The 19,213-nt window shown below is 49.6% G+C and overlaps 2 protein-coding genes across 2 annotated transcripts; both read left to right on the forward strand.

The window, feature by feature from the left end:
• The first annotated feature begins 3,409 nt into the window (after window positions 1-3,409).
• On the forward strand, window positions 3,410-4,360 carry LOC120399022 (olfactory receptor 52B2-like). The gene has a single exon (XM_039526910.1). The coding sequence runs from the start codon at window positions 3,410-3,412 to the stop codon at window positions 4,358-4,360; it is 951 nt and encodes a 316-aa protein (XP_039382844.1).
• Window positions 4,361-18,031: 13,671 nt separating this feature from the next.
• LOC120397590 (putative olfactory receptor 52P1) lies at window positions 18,032-18,970 on the forward strand. Its single transcript, XM_039523676.1, has one exon. The coding sequence runs from the start codon at window positions 18,032-18,034 to the stop codon at window positions 18,968-18,970; it is 939 nt and encodes a 312-aa protein (XP_039379610.1).
• Window positions 18,971-19,213: the final 243 nt, after the last annotated feature.

Below are 19,213 nucleotides of genomic sequence, written 5' to 3' on the forward strand. Positions count from 1 at the left end.
TGCAGACGTATTTGTTCACCAGGTTTTTAGTCACTTGATGTGTGCCATGTTAATTTTATATCTTGCTAGTTTTTTAATCAAAATGTCATGAAGTATCAAGCCAAATGACTTACAGACGTCTAAGTCTATTGCGTTAACACTATTACCTTTATCAACCAAACTCAAAAAAAGATATCAAGTTAGTTCGGCAGGATCTGTTTTCTGTAAACCCATGTTGATTGACATTAATTATATTAACCTTCTTTATTAATTGAATCCCATATCAGCTGCTCCATTATCTCACCCGGGATCTATGTCAGACCTACAAGCCTATAATTACCCAGTCATCCCATTTAGCCTTTTTAAATATTGTCACAACATTCGCTTTCTTCCAGTCTTCTGGAAATTCCCTGGCATTCCAAGACATCTTGAAAATCAGTATTAATCGTCCGGTGAACTCCTCAGCCAGCTTTTTTAACATTCTTGATGGCAAGTTATGTGGAGCTGTTGATTTAAACGTTTCTGTGGTTAATGTCTGCTGTTTAATGTCCTCCTGAGATTCTAGTGGAATGGAAAGAGTGTTACCATATAATATGACCACATCATCTGTTTGTTTGTTTTTTGTCCTCAAAGCAAAGTTAGGATAGGAATAGGATATTTCTTTCAATGCTACACAAATAGCAGCAGAGTCTCTTGCTCTGATGGATAGACAAGGGACTTGGAGCCTGGACTGCCTGAGCTCCAGACAGGGCTCTGCCACTGACATCCTGTGTGGCCTTGGGTGAGTCCCTTAATCTATGTATACCCCAGTTTTTAATCACCAGAACTTTCTTAGTTTTTTAAAATATTGTCCACATTAGTGGTTTTGCTATTTTTAGAGAAGCACATGCAACCATGGGGGACGGTGCAAACAACCAGCAAAGCAGGTGGAAGTAGGTCTAAGGATTCCACTCCCTTCTGGCAAACTGCTGCTATGAAACCCACAACATGCAAAGAGAAAAGTCCCAGAATACACAGAGCCCAGCCATGAAGCAAAGCACCATGGGATACTCATCCAGAATGCTGACCATTTACGCTGCCCAGCCATCTAGATGCATACTGAATAAGAAAACAGTTGACAATGTGCACACAGTCAGTGTGCACGATCTAATATGCATCACTTAGTGCGAACAAACTCAGTGCAAATTAACTCCCCTGTGTAGACAAGATGGAAAAGGATTGGAGTGTGGATTAAAGGGAAGTAGGTGTAACACCTCCCTGTCTGGCTCATCAGAACGGTTTCCATCTGAACTGAAGAGGTGGGAGCAATAGGAGGCTCTTATCCTGCAGTGGACCAGCCACTAGAAGGGAACGTGACACACACTTAGCAGTGTCATATACAGGCTTGGTCGGCTGAGCACATTCAGAGGCCGGGAAGGAAGTTGTTATGAAATGCAAGGGGCAGATTAAAATAAAGGGAGAACTGTCTGTGTAATGCAGACAGACAGACCCAGGATCGAACCAGGGACCTCTGTCCACGAGCCTCTACAGCATGAGCTAAAAGCCAGCTGGTCATTAGCAAAGGCTGTAGAACAGATTCATTTAACTCTCTCTAAGTGGTCTCAGTGCCACTAGATGTGACGGATCACCACAGCCCGAAAGTTACATCTGGGTTACATCTGCACCAATGGCCTGCAAAGAGCAGCCGCGGCAGTAATGCAAACCACCAGGCAGCCCTTTCGACAGTAGGCTGCTGTTCAAACCTCTACCGCACAAACTGCGGGTGGGCAAATGTTAAGCCCCGGAATTACTTTGCCTGAGGAGTGTAACGTGCACATCTCATCAGACCTATACTGCCTTACACCTCGGCTGCTGAATTTGCCCCTCAAAGTTCAGCTCTTTTTCCCTCTATCTGTGGCCTTTACAGGTTTGGTGTCTGAGACTGCAAGCTCTGTAGGGCAGGGTCCTTGGCTGCTATATGTACTGTAAAGAGCCTTCCGTTATTGTCATTGTTTGTATTACAGCAGTGCCGAGAGGTGCCAATCAATGATCAGGCCTCCTCTGGGCTGGGCTCCGCACAACCACAGTCCCTGCCTCAAAGGGCTCACCCTCTGGGACAACGATAAGGCACGAGAGGCAGAAGAAAGAGACAAAAAATGAGTCAAAAGGGAGTGGGTGGATGACTAGGTAACAGTAGAGTTAACATGTAAATAGCAATCAGTCCCAATGCACCACTATTATGTAATCATCTTCTGCCACCTGCCAGGCAGACTTTTGGGTACTAGAAAACAAATCCATAATAATAATAGCAGCTCCAGTTAGAGCAGGGAACTGTCAGGACTCCTGGGTTCTATTCTGTGCTCTAGTACTGATTTGCTGGGTGCACTTTTCAAGTCAGTTATCTTCTCTGTACTTCAATTTCCCGATCTGTAAAATGCACTTGTTTGCATTGCCTTTATTACTTTATATAGTGAAAATGTGTATCTCGGTGGCGCCTCAACTCAGATGTGGATTGTGAGTCCTAATTCAATGATATTTGTAAATCACTTTGGGATCCTGTCACGGAGTGACAGGCTGGGTGCTCTGGCACGGCTCTGAATGAAGTCAAACAGGACTCTGGTGCAGCGTCTCCCCTCAGGGCACCTGTCACCAGGGCAAGAAGCCTGCTCCACTTCAGCACCTCCTGGGTCTGATCTCGGAGTGGTCAGGCCCCTGCTCACCCCGTGAGCTCCCTGCAGTGAGTCCACCTGAATAGGACACCCAGGGAAGACTCACACACCCCCAGAGGAGCCCTGCACACCGAATCTGCAGTCAGCAGTGACTCAGACAGCGCTGTAAAACAGAAGGGTTAATTAGTCATTGGGAACACAGCACAGAACAGATCTTGTTAGTACAAAAAGCAGGAAGTTACAGCAAAGTCCATCTTGGGAGGGGGATCCGGAGACCCGAGCCCTGGGTTCTGCCCCTGAGTCCCAAACCAGGAGACTGGCTCACCCGCAGCCCAGCCTCCATCACGCCCAGCTGCCCCGTTTCCATGCTTTGTATCTTTCCTGGGCAAAGAGGTCACCTGGCCTGCACCTCTCCCTTTGTTCTCCAACACCTTCAGCTGGCTCCTTGCAGAGGATGGGCTGCGGCTATCAGTTGCCACGATACAGAGTGTCAGCCATTGCGAATGCAAGGCAGCCAGTCAGCAGCCACACCTGCCCTCTGGGGGTCTCTGCAACGATCACACACCCTTATCCCATCACCTAGATACTTGAGTAACACATAGGGGAAACTGAGGCACACAGTATTCGGAAAAAAAATTAAGAAAATCCCACTTTGCACAGATCCCCAGAGGAAAGGTGCAATAGAAATCCAAAGTAATTCTCATTGTTGATGGCATATGATATTTTCTTTGTCTACAGGGAAGGGACCCTGGGTGAATTCAGACAGGAAGCCTCATCACATCATGTCAGCTCTCAATCAAACCAGCTTTCATCCTGCCTCCTTCTTCCTGATTGGCATCCCAGGCATGGAGGAGCTGCACATCTGGATCTCCATCCCATTCAGCCTGATGTACATCGTCACACTTTTCGGAAATTTTACCTTATTATTGATCATCGTAACGGAGCGAAGCCTCCATGAGCCCATGTACCTTTTGCTGGCCATGCTGGCCGTCTCTGATCTAATATTGTCTTCCTCTACAGTGCCCAAAACGCTGAGCATATTCTGGGCCCATTCCAAGGAAATCTCTTTCGATGCCTGCCTGACCCAGATGCTCTTTACACATATTAGTTTTATTGCTGAGTCAACCATCCTGCTGGCCATGGCGTATGATCGGTATATTGCCATATGTGATCCCTTGAGATACACGACTGTGCTAACACATTCAGTGATAGCCAAAATAGGGCTGGCGGCTCTAGCTAGAAGCTTTTGTGTAATGTTCCCAACACTTTTTCTCCTTTGGAGGCTACCGTACTGTGGACACAACATTATGCCTCACACGTACTGTGAGCACATGGGCATAGCCCGGCTGGCCTGTGCCGACATAGCTGTCAACATCTGGTATGGTTTTACTACTACTCTTTTATCACCAGGACTGGACGTTGTGCTCATTGTTGTGTCTTATGTTCTCATCCTCAGGGCTGTCTTTAGGCTCCCGTCCAAGGACGCCCGTCTCAAAGCTATTGGGACCTGCAGCTCCCACATCTGTGTCATATTCATGTTTTACGTGCCAGCGTTCTTCACCTTTTTCACACATCGGTTTGGCCACAACGTCCCCCACAACGTTCACATCCTACTGGCCAATCTCTACGTACTCCTTCCACCCATGTTAAACCCCATCGTCTATGCAGTGAAAACTAAGCTAATTTGGGAAAAGGTGGTCCGCATGTTCTTCAAGGCAGGGCAGTGGTGCTGAATGCTGTTACTGGGATGCTATCCCTTTAGAAATAAACCAGATGGAAATTGTGGGCTTCAGTGAGGCCCTTCAGGAAATGAGAACTTTTTTTAGACCATTTTTAGATGGTCTCTTCCTCATCTCAGGCTCCACGGTGTAGCCTGGAGGATCAGAGGAATTGTGAGACTCTCCTAAGACTAAAGCATGGCAGTTAGAAAACAAAGAGAAACAAGGGATCACAAATGTGAAGCTGGTAGGACCTAAGGACCAGAGCTTCAGCGTGTGTAAACTGGCATTGCTCCATTAAAGTAAGAGGCACTGCGGCGATAGGTACCAGCTGAAGATGTAGCCCTTACTGTATTTCTGAGATGTACATTTTTACCCAGGTTCTGCCCTGCTGAACTCTGTGTTGGGACATGTCTGTTTTTCAAAGCCTCTGTGATGTGCAGCGCCCCTTGCTGTGCTCTTCTAATTGCAAAACAGTCTAGTCAGCAAACAGCGCCAGCGAGCTTTTAAACGTCCAAAGGCACATTCTACCACCATTCTGCACTTCTTCAGCTTATAGTTGAACTGCTACTCACTACTACTGTCCAGGCTTCATGAGCCATGGGAGCAAGGGGTGGCCTGGGGTTGGTGTGACCACGCGGTGCTGCCAGCTGGGAGAGCAGCCTGAGGCAGAAGCCTCCAGCTCACATGATATTCCAGGCAGGACTGAATCTCCATGAGACGAACCTTAAAGAAGAGAATGACCTGGAGTCACTCCCATTTATGTCCAGGTGCCCCGACCGATTTCACTGAGGTCTCACCCAGGAGACGACGGCTAGCAGTCACATTGCATTGTCTGCTGCCACAAAAGCAAAGAGCTGCTGCTGTGTGGCAATGCAGTACCGCCTCCACCCAGGGCTTAATTTGTAATAAAAGGCCTGGCACAAATTAAGCACTGCCCAAGGTGCCTGCAGTAGAAAGTCCAGTGAGGAGGTTTGTGTCAGGCCGGGATCCACAGCCAGCCAGTATGTCTCTGGGACATCAGGACTCCTGCGGAGCCTCTGGCAAAAATAAAAAGCTGTTGCCCTAAATAGAATCCCTGAGAAAGGGCGGCAGTGAATCCCCTCTGGGGTGCTGCAGCCAAGGTGTGATTTCACCTCCCTGTACCAGCAGGAGGGGAATTGGGCACATGGTCTGATGAAGATGAAAGAGATGACCTCATCTATGTGAACTATGCACCTGACAAATAGCCAGGATTTTCCATCAAGAGGCCTTTCAGCTGTCACTGCACCCTATTAAATCAGTTAATGGTGTTTTTGAGGGTGCAAGGAATGCAGAATTGGACCCCACATGTAGATTCCCAAAATGGTCCCTTTTGACAATCCATTTACCACAGTGCAGAAGCCAGAAGAGTGTCTGTAAATCCTTATTTGGTGCTTTGAAGCACCTACCAGATAAACATTCCCATTGTACAGCCCCTTTTGTGTTCAGCTCTTAGCTGAGTTCCACCATAAGAATCTGATGGGAGGTGTTAGCTCTTCCTGTCCAAAATATTTTCCATTCTTTTAATTTTTAATTCAATGTTTATTGAAGACTTAGACGGGCTGTTATCTAAGATAACTTTGGCACCTGAAAACTCTAGGTTTTTTGCAGATAATAACTTAGAAATTAGCTGTTGATTTTACTGTACACACACAAACCCACAAAAATATTTCCATCAATCATAATCAAAATTTACAGAGAGAGAAAGCAAGAAAAATGCTGCTTGAGAACTTGTTAGGCCATGTCTACACTTGTGAGCTTACGGAGGCACAGCTGTATGGATGCAGATGCGCCACTGTATGATCGCTCATGTAGCCACTCAGTGCCGATGACAGAGGTCTCCCGTCGACATAATTAAACCACCTCCAATGAACAGGGGTAGCTACATTGGTGGGAGAAGCTCTCCCGCCGACATAGCACTGTCCACACTGGCACGTTTGTCGGTGAAACTTATGTTGCTCAGAGGTGTATTTTTTTCACACCCCGAGTGACATAAGTTATACTGACAAAAGTATAGACATAGTCTTAGCGTCAGAATCAAGTGATTTAGACTCTGAATTAGGCTTGTTACAAATGGACTAGTGAATAAATAGTTAACTCAACAAATCATTTCTGGTTTTAGGATATTTATTTTGTATATCTTGACATAAGATATTGACACCTTGTGATTTTTGCAGTGTTGTTGTAGTCCTGTTGGTCCCAGGATGTGAGAGCCACGGGGGGGAGGGGGGGAGGTGATATCTTTTATTGGAACAACTTCTGCTGGTGGAAGTGACACGCGTTCGAGCTCCACAGGGCTCTTCTCCAGGCCTGAGGGCCTATGAGCTCTGTGGAGCTCAAACACTTGTCTCTTTCACTCCCCAACCAACCTTGACCCCAAACAAAGATTTTACCTCACCCACCTTGTCTCTCTGTGTATAAAAGCTTGAACTCTTTGAATCTCAACTTCTACTGTCATTAAAAAATTATCGGACCTCCCCGCCATAATTTCCCACAACTGGTGAAAATTAAAATGTATAAAAATACCAAAGAGCTTAAAAACAAACGGTCGATATTACCAATCAAAGTTAAAAGAAACTAAAAACTGAATTCTACCAAGCCTATTTATAAGCCACCAGAGCAGCAGGGTGGAAGTATGTGTGGGTGTGGGTTGGGGGTGGGGGGAGGGACTCTATCCCCATTAGAGAGATCTCTCAGGTTAAGGGCCTGAAAGTTGATGTCACACTCACACATTGAAGTCAGAGAACGTCAGAGAAAGGAGTTTCCTTATTCTTGATGTGCAGCGCTTTGAACGACAGCTTAGCCAAGGCCTTGGCCCAGGAATTTCCGTGTTCTGTGAAGCAGAACAAGCCTGAGGGTGGGGAGAGGTGATCAGGGATTGAAAGAAAGGGAGATGGGTTTCAAGGCGGTCACAGCAGGCAGGCAGCACCTACTTAATGGTTAATCTGCCATTAAAACTCCAGAGCTTCTGTGCTGGGAACACCCCTGGGACAGGGCACAGCACGCTACTCCCCTACCCACTGTGACCCCCATTCCTGCCCCTGTTGATAAGCAATAGGCCCAAAACGTGACCAGAATGAATGACATCAGGAGAAAGAAAGGGGTAGTTTGTGTTAAGTTTGTAGCATCGGCGCCAAAATCCGGGGTGGGGTGGGGGAGTCATGGTCCGTTGGTCCGTCCACTATTCACCATGAGCCCCTGGCCCATCCTCTTCCCCCCAAGGCCCCGCTGACATCTGGAGCCTGGCCAGGGAGCCCGGGCAGCGAGGGGTGCTGCCGCCACCCCCTCTCCCTGCCCAGGAGGCAGGGAGCCAGAGAGGCTGTCTCCCCCCTGTCCCCCCCCCCCCCCAGGGCAGGTGGAGGGTGCAGCTGCTACTGCTGCCTGGCTGCCCTGCTGGCTGGCTGGCTGGCTGCTGGCTGAGCTGTGGCTCCGGCCCTGCTGGGGCTGGGGGGGGGCCGGGCAGGTAAGAGCACAGCCAGGGGCAACCCTGCCCCGGCCCCCCTCCCCTGGGCCCCGGGCTGTCCCCCCCCCCAGTTTGAGTTTCCAGAGCTCCATGGCTCCCCAGCCTCCGAGGATTTAGGGGGGGGGTCGGGTGGCAGGGGGGGCAGGGGGGGGGACACAGGGCATGGTCCCCTGGGCCCCACTTGGGAGGGCTCCATCCATCGGGGGGGATTAGAGTGACCCTTGAATTACCAGTGTTATCCTATTTAAGGTTTGGGTTGACATAAAAAGAAAAAAAAAAAACCAGGTAAGGTAGTAAATTATAAAAAATTGTAAAATAAAATAAAAGTTAGTTAGGTATAGTTACAAAAGTGGCAAAAATATGAAGAAAAAAAAAAAAAAAAAAAAAAGTTGGAGGCCTGTGTGTTACTGGGCCAAGGGGGCCCCCAGCCCCCCAGCCCTAGCCCCCCCCTCCCCTTCCCCCACCCCCTCCCCCTCCACACACGAGGCCACCTCCGACCCAAGATGCCAGGCCCCCGTTCACCCGGCCCCACCCCCCCTCCCCCCCACCCCCCCCCCCCCCACCCCCAGGCCCCCCCCTCCCCACCCCTCCCCCCCCCCACCCCCCCTCCCCCCCCCCCCCCGGCACCCACCCCCACCCTCACCTCAGAGGTGCCCCGCTCACCGCCCCTTCTCTCGAGCACTCCACCTCCCAGGGCCGCCAGCGCCTAAGCTGCTTAGGCGCCGCAAGCCTGGGAGGCGGGAGAACTGAAGCAGCGATGGTGTGCTCGGGGAGGAGGTGGGGCAGGGGTGAGCTGCTTCACTTCTCCTGCCTCCCAGTGGTGAGCTGGGGCAGGGAGTTCCCCTGAGTGCTGCCCCCCACCCTTACTTGCTGCAGGCGGCCCTCCCCGTGCTCCCCTGCCCCAGCTCCCTCCGCCTAAATGCCGGCGGCAATCGGGGCGTCTGAAGATCCGGCTACCCCGGTCACTGCCGAAGAAAATACCTCCCCCCAAATCCTAGGACCCAAGGCGACCGCCTAGGTCACCTAAATGGTTGCACCGGCCCTGCCTCTGCCCCACTTCTCCGAGGCTCCACCCCCTGCTCACTCCATCCCCCCTCCCTCCATTTCTCACTCTCCCCCATGCTCACTCAGTTTCCCCAGGCTGGGATAGGTGGTTGGGGTGCAGGAGTGGTTGTGGGGTGTGGGCTCTGGGAGGGAGTTTGGGGGCAGACTCTGGGCTGGGGCAGGGGGTTGGGGTGCAGGAGGGTGAGTAGGAAGTGGGCTCTGGGAGGGAGTTTGGGTGTGGGGTGCAGGCTCTGGGCTGGGGCAGGGGGTTGGGGTGCAGGAGGGTGAGTAGGATGTGGGCTCTGGGAGGGAGTTTGGGAGTGGGGTGCAGGCTCTGGGCTGGGGCAGGGGGTTGGGGTGCAGGAGGGTGAGCAGGGTGTGGGATCTGGGAGGGAGTTTGGGTGAGGGGTGCAGGCTCCGGCCAGGTGACGCTTAACTCAGGCGGCTCCAGAAAGCGACCAGCACATCCCTCTGGAAGTGGCTCCTGCAGGGGGGAGCAGGGGGTCTCCACACACTGGCCCATGCCCACAGGCACTGCCCCGCAGCTCCAATTGGCTGCAGCTCCAAGCCAATGGGAGTTGTGGAGTCGGCGCTTGAGGCAGGGCAGTGTGCAGAGACCTCATGCCCCCCCCCCCCGCCAGGGGCCACAGGGATGTGCCAGCCACTTCTGGGAGCAGCATGGAGCCAGGATCCCTGCTCCTCCCCCTCCCTCCCAGCTCCTCCTTGACGCTAGGAAACAGCTGTTCCCCAACATGAAGGAGGCACGGGGAGGGAGGGGGAGGAGTTGATCAGCGGGCCGGCAGACCCCCTGGAATACCCTCGGGGACCCCTAGGGGTCTGTAGACCCCAGTTTGAGAAATGCCGCTATAGCGTATAAAGAGCAACATTTTTGAGAGGTCCCTTTGTCAGAGGTTTTCCTTACCCCTCTGCAGTCACGACACGATGGGAAGGTATTTCCCGAGCCTGATCCTGAGGTGAATATTTAGCTAATGCATATCACTGTATGGTTGCTAGGATATAACACATAAGTATGTATCTGCTTGTAACTGTACTTTGGATGTAATCAGCACCAAGTTCCCTTTGGACTAATACAGGAATTCTTGTGTGGAAACTTAGTTGTGCTAAACTTTAATAAACTTATTAGGGAAATTATTTCCAATATCCGGCCTTACTGGTCACATTGGGGAGGTACTGGAACCAGTTTGGTGAAGAATGGGGAGAATGGCCGACTGACAAGATGGAGGCTGACACCTCGGTGAGCGTATTCATAGAACGGACAGAGTTGGTAGGAATAGGGGAGGAAAAAGATGGTGCTGTGGAGGGCACTTCTGGCCAGGTCAGTAGGTCTGCAATAATCTCAGCCCTCAAAAGTGTCCGGAATGCATTCAACCAGGGAGTGGCTGGAATGAGGGGCAGACCAGACGATCAGTCATACCGAAGGTTAAGATTTTGTCATGTTTTTTTTTCAGTAAAAGTCACAGACAGGTCATGGGCAATAAACAAAAATTCATGGAAGCCTGTGACCTGTGACCTTTATTAAAAATAATGAGGAGAGGGTTTAAGGGTGGACGACTGAAGCCCGAGCAGGGGGATGAGAGCCCAAGCGGGAGTCCAGCACATATCACCGCTGCAGTGGTTGAGAGCTCCGTGTCTCCTGCTGCAGCTCCAACAGCTCAGAGCTCTGGGTCCCCTGACTACCTGCAGCAACTCAGAGCTCCAGGTTCCCCCACTACCCACAGTAGCTCGGAGCTCCAGATCCCCCCACTGCCCGTGGCAATTTGGAGCACCAGGTTAACCTGCTGCTCACAGTGGCTAAGAGCTGTGGGGTTCCCAGCCACCTGTGGCAGCTGACAGCTCCAGGGCCCCTGCCGGCTGACAGATGTAGCTCTAGCACCCTGGGGCTGAAGCAGAAAATGTCACAGAGGTCTCTGAAAGTCACAGAATCCATGACTTCTGTGACATAATCTTATCCTTAGTCATGCCTATGAACAACTCGCTGTTGTGAGTGGGGAAGTGAGGGAACCCCAGCGACTGAGGCAGTGGCCACACTTTGAGCCCACGGGTGAACAACTCCACCGTCTGGAGAAAGTCAGCAACCATTGTGCCTCCTGCCCAGAGTGTCAACTGGCTGTGGTTAAGTGCTGAATGTCGTTGCCTTGGTAACGCTGTTTAGGCTGCTCAGTTCTGTCCTTGGAGCTCCAATGTTATCAGTATTAGCAGACAAGGCAGCCTGCTCATTCTGCAGGCCTCAATGTTACTCATAAAGAAAGACCACAGGCACGGTTCAGTGACAAAGGCACTCGGCCAGGTTTATTGCCCTCAAGGCACAGTCCTAACTCAGTAGTCACAAGTATATTAACACATGAGTGCCGAGTGGCTCAGTCAGCAGCAGGAGTCTCTGCTGTCCCCTAGGCTCCAGAAAGCATTAAGGTGAGGTACCCCAACATTTACAGACTGAGATAAACAACCGGGATAAACAACTTACGTACTTACCACCTCCTGTGTTTCATGACACCTTGTTCCTGATATCTTAGACAAAATATCCCTATTCATTATTTTGTCAAAGCATCCTACTTTGTGCTAGACTAGGATGTATCTGTAGTAGCTGGAATAGATTTAGGTAAATATCTAGGGCCTAGTACACTAACAACAACTTTGCCAAGTCCATGTACTGGACACTGAACTTATGAGCATCTGCTTTAATACCTGGCCTGACTTTGGTTCACAGCCTCTTGTTTAGGCCTCATATCTTGCACCAGGCCCAGTGCTCCAGACTCTCTGTCTCTATTATACTGGCCAGTCCTAGGGGAATACCTCAAGCCCCTCGCATCTCGCTCTCCCATGTTGATAACCTGTTTGGAAGGACAGGCATGGACTTTGTGGGGACCCTAGAGAAGAGCACTATGAGGTATCAACATGTCCTTGTTATCCTTGACTATGCACTGCATACTCCAAAGCCATCCCCTTGTGCTCCACCAATGCACCTGTCGCTCAAGGTCCAGAATGCTTCAACAGCAGCCCTGGGAACTACTAGCTGTGGACTACAAACTGAGGCATGTTGGGAGAACTTCCTGGTTCCTGCCAGGATGTTCCCTCTGTCCCCCACAGCCTGGGGTCTCAGCACTGACTGAGCTGGGAGCATGTAGCAGGCAAGCAGAGAGGAGGGTGATGGACTGTAATCCTGTTCTATGTTGTTTACAGAGTAAAGCCTAGTTCCTGATGGTTTCTCTGAGTGGGTCTGGCCTCACACAACACCCTAACACAACGCAGAGCACACAAAGGAGCCTCAGGACCAGTTTCCCAGAGTTGTGTAAAAAGTCGCAAGGCAGGCTTCCTTAGCTTGAACAACCTCATACTGGGCCAGTGAACAGGAGAGGGGCTACACACTGACCATCACAAATGAGCTTATGTAATTCTTCTCCCAGGTGGTAATACAGCAAGAAATCCTTACTGATCAAGGACCTAACTTCACCTTACAACCAATGAAAGAACTGAGTGATCTACTGAGGGTAATGACATTAGGAACATCAATCTACCACCCCCAAATTTATGGGTTGGTGGAGTGATTTCACAGAACTTTGATGGCGACATTAAAGAAGTTTGTAGCCTCGGATCCCAGGTGTAGCAGTTGTTTGATTCCTTTACCACTGTGTTCTCACCCCTACAAGGGTACATCTACCTAAAATACCACCATACTGGGCAACCATACCTACCAGGGCAACAGATCAGGGAAACTCTCTGGCTGATCCCTGCTAAAATGTGGGATACCATGTGAGAGGAACTCCAGGTCATTTTGGCCCTGGGAGTAGTGATGGAATCACACCCTGAGTAGAGAAGTCCCATTGCACTAGCACTGATACAGGACAGCACAACCCGTTTCTGCATCGATTTCTGAAAGATCAACGCAGTATTGAAATTTGATGCTTACTCGATGCAGACAGGAGATGAGCTATTAGAACGGTTGGAAGCTGCCAGATGCATCTCCAACTCTGGGTACTGAGCACCTAACTCACATCTGTGCCTCTGAACATCTCCCTCCACCCTCCCTCTCCTAATTACAGCCTGTGCAGTGACTCTAGCAGTCCCCAGGCTTCAGGGCACATGCTGATCACTGAAGGGGGTTCAGGAAGCTGCTCCTGTCCATGGCACAATATTGCAGTATGGCAGGTTTATGACTGAGCAGGGGCAATCAGTGCTGCCCTCGGTCAGAGAGAGAGGTTATCAGATGGGAGAGGCTATTGCTCTGTGTTTGAAACAAGGATGTGTGAGAGTCTTTCCATTGCATGTTGCGTTATCAGGGATTCAGCGCAGGGCTCGTCAGCCAGGAGGGGAGGAGGAGATGCTCAGATTCTATGTCAATAGGCAACAGCAGGGAAATGCTGATAGATAAAAGGGTAAGTCTAAACCTTGGTTCTTCCTTTTCTCTCCAGAGTTTCAGTAGTGCCGGACCACTCTATCAAATCTGTGAGACTCAGTTTGCCCTGATAATCTGAGCCCCTGTTATCAGGGAATCATTTCCTCACTCCTGGGGGAGGCTCGTGGGCTGAAGTTCTCCAGCATCTATTTTCTGCTCCCCTCACTGCTCACAGAGCCCAGGGAATTGTCTGGGAGTCCTGGCTAAACTGGGAGTCTGCAGGGACTGCACAGGGAAATCATAAAGGTCGCTGTCCAGCATGTCGAGTGTCAGACACGTGAGATTCATACACTGATTCTCACGGTTCTGCCTTCCTGTCGCCGTAAGACGGTTTCCTCTCTCTGCTAAGTGGGATTTAGGTGAGTTGCCTGTTTCTGCATTAAAGTTAGCGCTGAGGGCTCAGGCAGGGTTCCAGGGTTCAAAGCAAGAATGATGTGGGCAGGAATTCACCAGCACGACAGCTTGAACTGTTGAGTATTGTCAGAAACACCAAGGGATTTACCTGGTAAAATAGGAACAAAACAATTATTGTAAATAGTTTAGACAAATATTCATTTTTAAGATCAGTTCCTTGTTTCTTACTGAGTCCTTCTATCTGTTTCATTAGCTTCCTTTTTTGGGCTGTGTGGATTTTCCTCGGATTCGCTCAAGTTTTCTAAATTTCACTGTCCTGTTAAGAAGTGCAGCCAAAGCCTCTGCAGTGGGTATCTGTGTTAACAGAGGATTCACAATGAGAGCGAGTCGCACACTGGCCAGATTTTACTCTCACATTCTGACTTCAGTGGGTCACTCCAGATTGACACTGGCCACCCGGAGAGCAAAATCAGGGCTGATGTGTTTTGAAATCTCCATCTTTCATGCCTGGTCTCAGAATGCCACATAAACTGGAGGTTTCCTTCAGACTCTTTCAGCACCCCAACAGAATAGCACTTTCTGCAGGAGGACCTGAAGCTGTGATTTTCACAGCTGGCAACAGAAAGTTAAACACTAAGAGTGAAATCTTTGTCCCATTGAGTTCAATGGCAAAACGCCCAACTTAGTCAGGACTTCACCCTCAATCCACTTGTAGGGAGTTTAAAAAATGACCTGGTTTACACTGGCCATGACCTTCCAGTGACTTCAGCTGGAGTCATCCAGATGGGTGGGCTTGTTTGGACCAAAGAAGAACTGACAGGAGAGTTGCTGAAATCTCAAGCTCACAGGCGTAAAGGTTCAAAACAATTAGGATAACAATTACTTGGCAGGGAGGAGAGGGGTCTGCTGTCTTTGTGCCCCTGCATCTCTGGTTTTGGAGAGGACAAGAAGCACCAAAAAGCAGGGCCGGGGTGAAGCATGTTTATGGCTTAGAGGAAACCAGGAGGTGTTGGAAATCTCACTAGGGGAGGTCCAGGAATAAAGTGACTGTGTGTCTTTGTGGTGGGGTTGGGGGATGTGCAGTATCCAGATCACAGTGGCCTGGAGTTCTGAAACCAGGTGAAATAGGGAATGGATGTCCTGCCTAACGCACAGACAGAAGAGGCGTAACAAGGCCTCCTGCGGTGGGTGGGGGTGGGGGGCTGGGGGAGGATGTGTGTGTGTCTCAGACTGTAATATAATGAGGACCACACAGTAAGAGATTGTCTCTGACAACATCCCCCATTCAGACCATCTCTCCTCCCATGAGCAGCCCCACTACAGACGTGTGGCAACATCAGCAATTGCCAACACAGAAAAGCAGCCTCAGGAAGGGGTGTCCAGGTTTCTAAGGGGCTGCAATATGTTAAAGCTTTGTGTCACTTTGAGGAAGAGTTACTCACGCTGGCTCCTATTAGTTTCCACGTCCTCTCTCCCTCCCACCGGGTCTGTCTCTCCTTCCCTTCCCCTTCCCTGCACAGGCTGAGTTGCTGCTGGGTTCCCTTCACCCCCGGAAAGGCAGTTCAGGCTGATCTCCTGCTTTTCCCTGGTGCAGGCAGACACTGAGTTTAACCTAGTCTGAGGAGATATTTCTATGAGCTGTTGCTGTGGGGTCTGGCACCTGGTTTTGGTCCTGGGTAGGGGGTATCACTGTGTGGCAGGACTGGAAGTTGTGAGGGTGGGGGACGTACATGGACAGGTGGGCAGTGCTGGGGGTTATGCGGCAGGCAGGGGGGTGTACACAGACAGGCGGGTAGCACTGAAGGTTATTGGGCTGGAGAGAGGGGTGTGTACAGGTGGGCAGAGCTTGGGGTTGTGGTCGCACGGAGTGGCATGTACACGGACAGGCAGCGCTGCTGAAATTTTTCTTTGTGACTGTTGGTCCAAGGCCAGTGCTGAGACCTTTCCTGCCCCTGAGTGCATTTGCAGGGTCTCAGGGTCTCTTTGCCCTGGAAACCCACAGAACTGCATCCAGGGTGTTTCCAATGGTTGTTGTTGAATGCTAATTATGTAACTTCAGACATTTCACTGGTGGAAAGAACTGTTGATCTTTGCTCCTCGGGTGGTTCTATCTCCCATCATATTCTGACCCCCTGTCGGTACTCTTCTTTCCCATCTCAGGCTGCCCCGATTCCAGCAACACCCTGGTCGCCAGTGTCTTCTCCATGCTCGCTAGTCACCCCTTGCTCCCACAACCTCCGAGCTGCCCCATGCTCCCCACAGCTCTTCCTCTGCAGGGGTTGAGGTGTCTCCCGTCACGCCTGCTACCTTGGTGAGGGGGAGATCAGTGAATCTGTTTCACCTGTGAGAAATCTCACACACAGGGAGGCAAATGCCCGGGCACCTGTGCTGCTGCTCTTGGTACATCCATACACACTGTGTGTAGCTTCAGGGACTGCTACACAGGAATAACTCGCAAGCTGAGAAGCATACGTGTTGCATAATGAGAGCAGGCAACTCCGGGACATGTGAGGGCCTAGGTAAATACAGCTGCCATGTGCAGTAGCCAGTGGCAGCTGTCTGAAACAGTCAGCCACTGGGACACAGATGTTAAACCCAGGATGCTCTGGGACCATTTGTTAGCCAATGCTGTTAGCCATTCACGGTGACGCTTGCACATTCATTCCTCAGTGAAGAGATTTTATGGGGTCAAGTCATTATTTTTCTCACCTAAAACATTCATCCATGCAGAGCCTCATGGGATCCCTCAGCCTTGTGAAATGCCCACCTAGTGTAACATTTCCAAGGCGCCGCAGTCAGTCAAATAAGAATTTCTCCCCATAGGGTTAAATTCAACATGGTCATGAATAGAAAAAATGCCTTCATTAGGCTCAGGCACAAGCTCGCGGGCAAAATGCTTCCAGGTGACTCCTGGGGACATGTTCAAAGATTCCAAGGTGAGAAAGGACATTGTGAAAATCTGAGATTTTCTCCAAAATTATATATAGAGCAGATCTTTTCGAGAAACATCCAACCTTGAGATAAATATTCTCAGTGATGAAGATTCTGCCAAGACCCTTGGTAAATTGTCCTGATGTTTAATTACTCTTACCACTTAAATAATATATGGACCCAGAGCGGGAGGAGCCTGTATCCCTAAATACCAAAACCCTTGTGCCCCTAGTGCCCTTTCTGTTGAGCACATAGTCATAGCCAAGCAGGATAATGTCTGTTTCTATGAGGGATACTTGGCTCCTTTCCAACATAGGAATTGCATCGTGGATCAGACCTATGGTCCATCTAGCCCAGTGTCTTCTCTCTGACAGTGACAGCCCCAGGTGCTGCAGTAAGTGTAAGAAACCCAGTAGTGGGTGGATGGGGAGGATGACCTGACCATCATGAGTGTGTCACCCAAATGCCTAACAGCTAGAGATTGTTCTGTGCCCTGAAAAACATGGGTGTATAGGCTTTCCAAAATATTTATTTAGCTGTAACTATTATAACTAGATAGTTTCACTATCCATGTAAACGTCCAAACCTTACTAATTCTTGCTTAGCTCATGCCCTCAATGATCTCTTGTGGTAATGAGTTCCTCAGTCTAATTAGGCATTGAGTGAAGAAAGCATTCTTTCTTTAATCTGTTTTGAATTTATGACATTTCAGTTTAATTGAATGTCCTCTTGATCTTGTGTTATGAGACAGGGAGAACACATTCCCAATCTACTCTACAAGTAATTTATAGACTGTTCTCATGCCAGCTCTTATTCCTCTCTTTTGTAAGGTAACAATCCCAGTCTCAATATGAGAATTTCCCCAGGCCCTTGATCATTCCTTGAACCCCTCTAGTTCTGCAATGTCCTGTGTGAGAAGGTACCCAATACTACACAGAGGAGTCCAGAGAAGAATAAAGCATTGACTGACAGATCTCATGGCATTGCATTTTCTGTATGATTCCTCATCTAACTCCTCCTGGATCCCAATGTTTTGCTTAATTTCTGTTTGCACTGTGAGTAGGGTTTCACAGAGCTGTGCACCATGACAACCAAGTCTGTGTCCGGAGTTCATGCAGTTAAATTAGAACCTTGTAACGTGTTTGAGAAGTTCAAGCTTTTCCCTCCAATTGGCATACACGTTGCAGTTATTCACATTAAAGTTCATCTGTCATCATGCTGCCCATTCACCTGGCTTGGTTAGCTCTCTCAGAGGACTTCTCTGGACTTGATCACCTAAATAATCTGGCTCCATCTGTAAATGTTGCCAATCACTGCTCAGCCTCTTTCTAGATTCTTAATAACTGTAAAATATTTACTGTACTATTTGTTAGATAATGTGTAACCCCCATTGCTGTGCTTTTCTCCCTTGACAGGCACCTTGAGCATTTCTGAGCCTGATTGGTGCATCAGCCACCTCATGGCATCTTTCAACTTCTCCCCATCTGACCCTTCAGCATTTATCCTAATGGGCATCCCTGGCCTGGAAGATGTGCATATGTGGATTTCCATCCCTTTCTCTACATTCTACATTATCGGCCTTTTGGGAAATTTCATGGTTCTGTTTATTGTAGGCAAAGAGCAGACCCTGCACAAACCAATGTACCTGCTGCTCTGCATGCTGGCGCTCACAGACATCGGCATATCTACCTCTGTTGTGCCGAAGGCACTGTGTATATTTTGGTTCAATTTGAAAGGCATTACTGTGGGTGGCTGCCTCACCCAGATGTTCTTCCTCCATGCGGTTTCTGCTATGCACTCAGCCGTCCTCGTGGCCATGGCCTTTGATCGCTACATTGCCATATGTAACCCTCTGAGATACGCCACCATCCTTACCAACGCACGAATAGCTAAGCTGGGGCTTGTGGGTGTGGTAAGAGCTGTTTTCATCATTCTGCCTATGCCCCTGCTCCTGAGCAGGCAGCCATTCTGTGCCAACCGCATTATCCCCCACACGTACTGCGAGCACATGGCTGTGGCAAAGATGTCGTGTGGAGACATCACAGTCAACAGGACATACGGCTTGGTGATGTCATTTGTAGTCATCGGGTTAGACCTGATGCTTGTTGCCCTGTCCTATGGTCTGATCATCAGGGCCGTCCTCAGAATCTCCTCCAAGAAGGCCCATCCGAAAGCCCTCAACACCTGCACAACCCACATGTGTGTTATGCTGACATCTTGTATTCTTTTCCTCTTCTCCATTTTGACACATCGGTTTGGTCAGGGCATCGCTCCCCACCTTCACATTATCTTGGTTGACCTTTTCTTCCTCATCCCCCCCATGCTCAACCCTATCATTTATGGGGTCAAAACCAAAGAGCTTCGTGAGAAATTGGGCAAATACACCTGCAAAAGGTGATCGCCTGGGGCCACTGACTTTAAACCTGTGTGACACAATTTGGAAAGGATGCCACCTCATTAATCAAGGGTGCTCTGTCCCAGCTTGTCTGAGCTGAGTATTGTGGAAGTTCACAGTCTGAGAAGTTCCTTACATCTAATGGCTTATCACTTCATCACCAAACACTGTTCTCTCCTGTAGAGGGCTTTCCCTTCACCCATCCACTGGTTCTTGTTATGCAGACAGAAAGCAGAAGACCAGAAG

Source organism: Mauremys reevesii, linkage group 1 (assembly GCF_016161935.1).
Source record: "Mauremys reevesii isolate NIE-2019 linkage group 1, ASM1616193v1, whole genome shotgun sequence".
Taxonomy (NCBI): domain Eukaryota; kingdom Metazoa; phylum Chordata; order Testudines; family Geoemydidae; genus Mauremys; species Mauremys reevesii.

Coding starts and splice junctions, on each gene's coding strand:
- LOC120397590 (XM_039523676.1), top strand. CDS start 18,032: ATGGCATCTTTCAACTTCTCCCCATCTGACCCTTCAGCATTTATCCTA.
- LOC120399022 (XM_039526910.1), top strand. CDS start 3,410: ATGTCAGCTCTCAATCAAACCAGCTTTCATCCTGCCTCCTTCTTCCTG.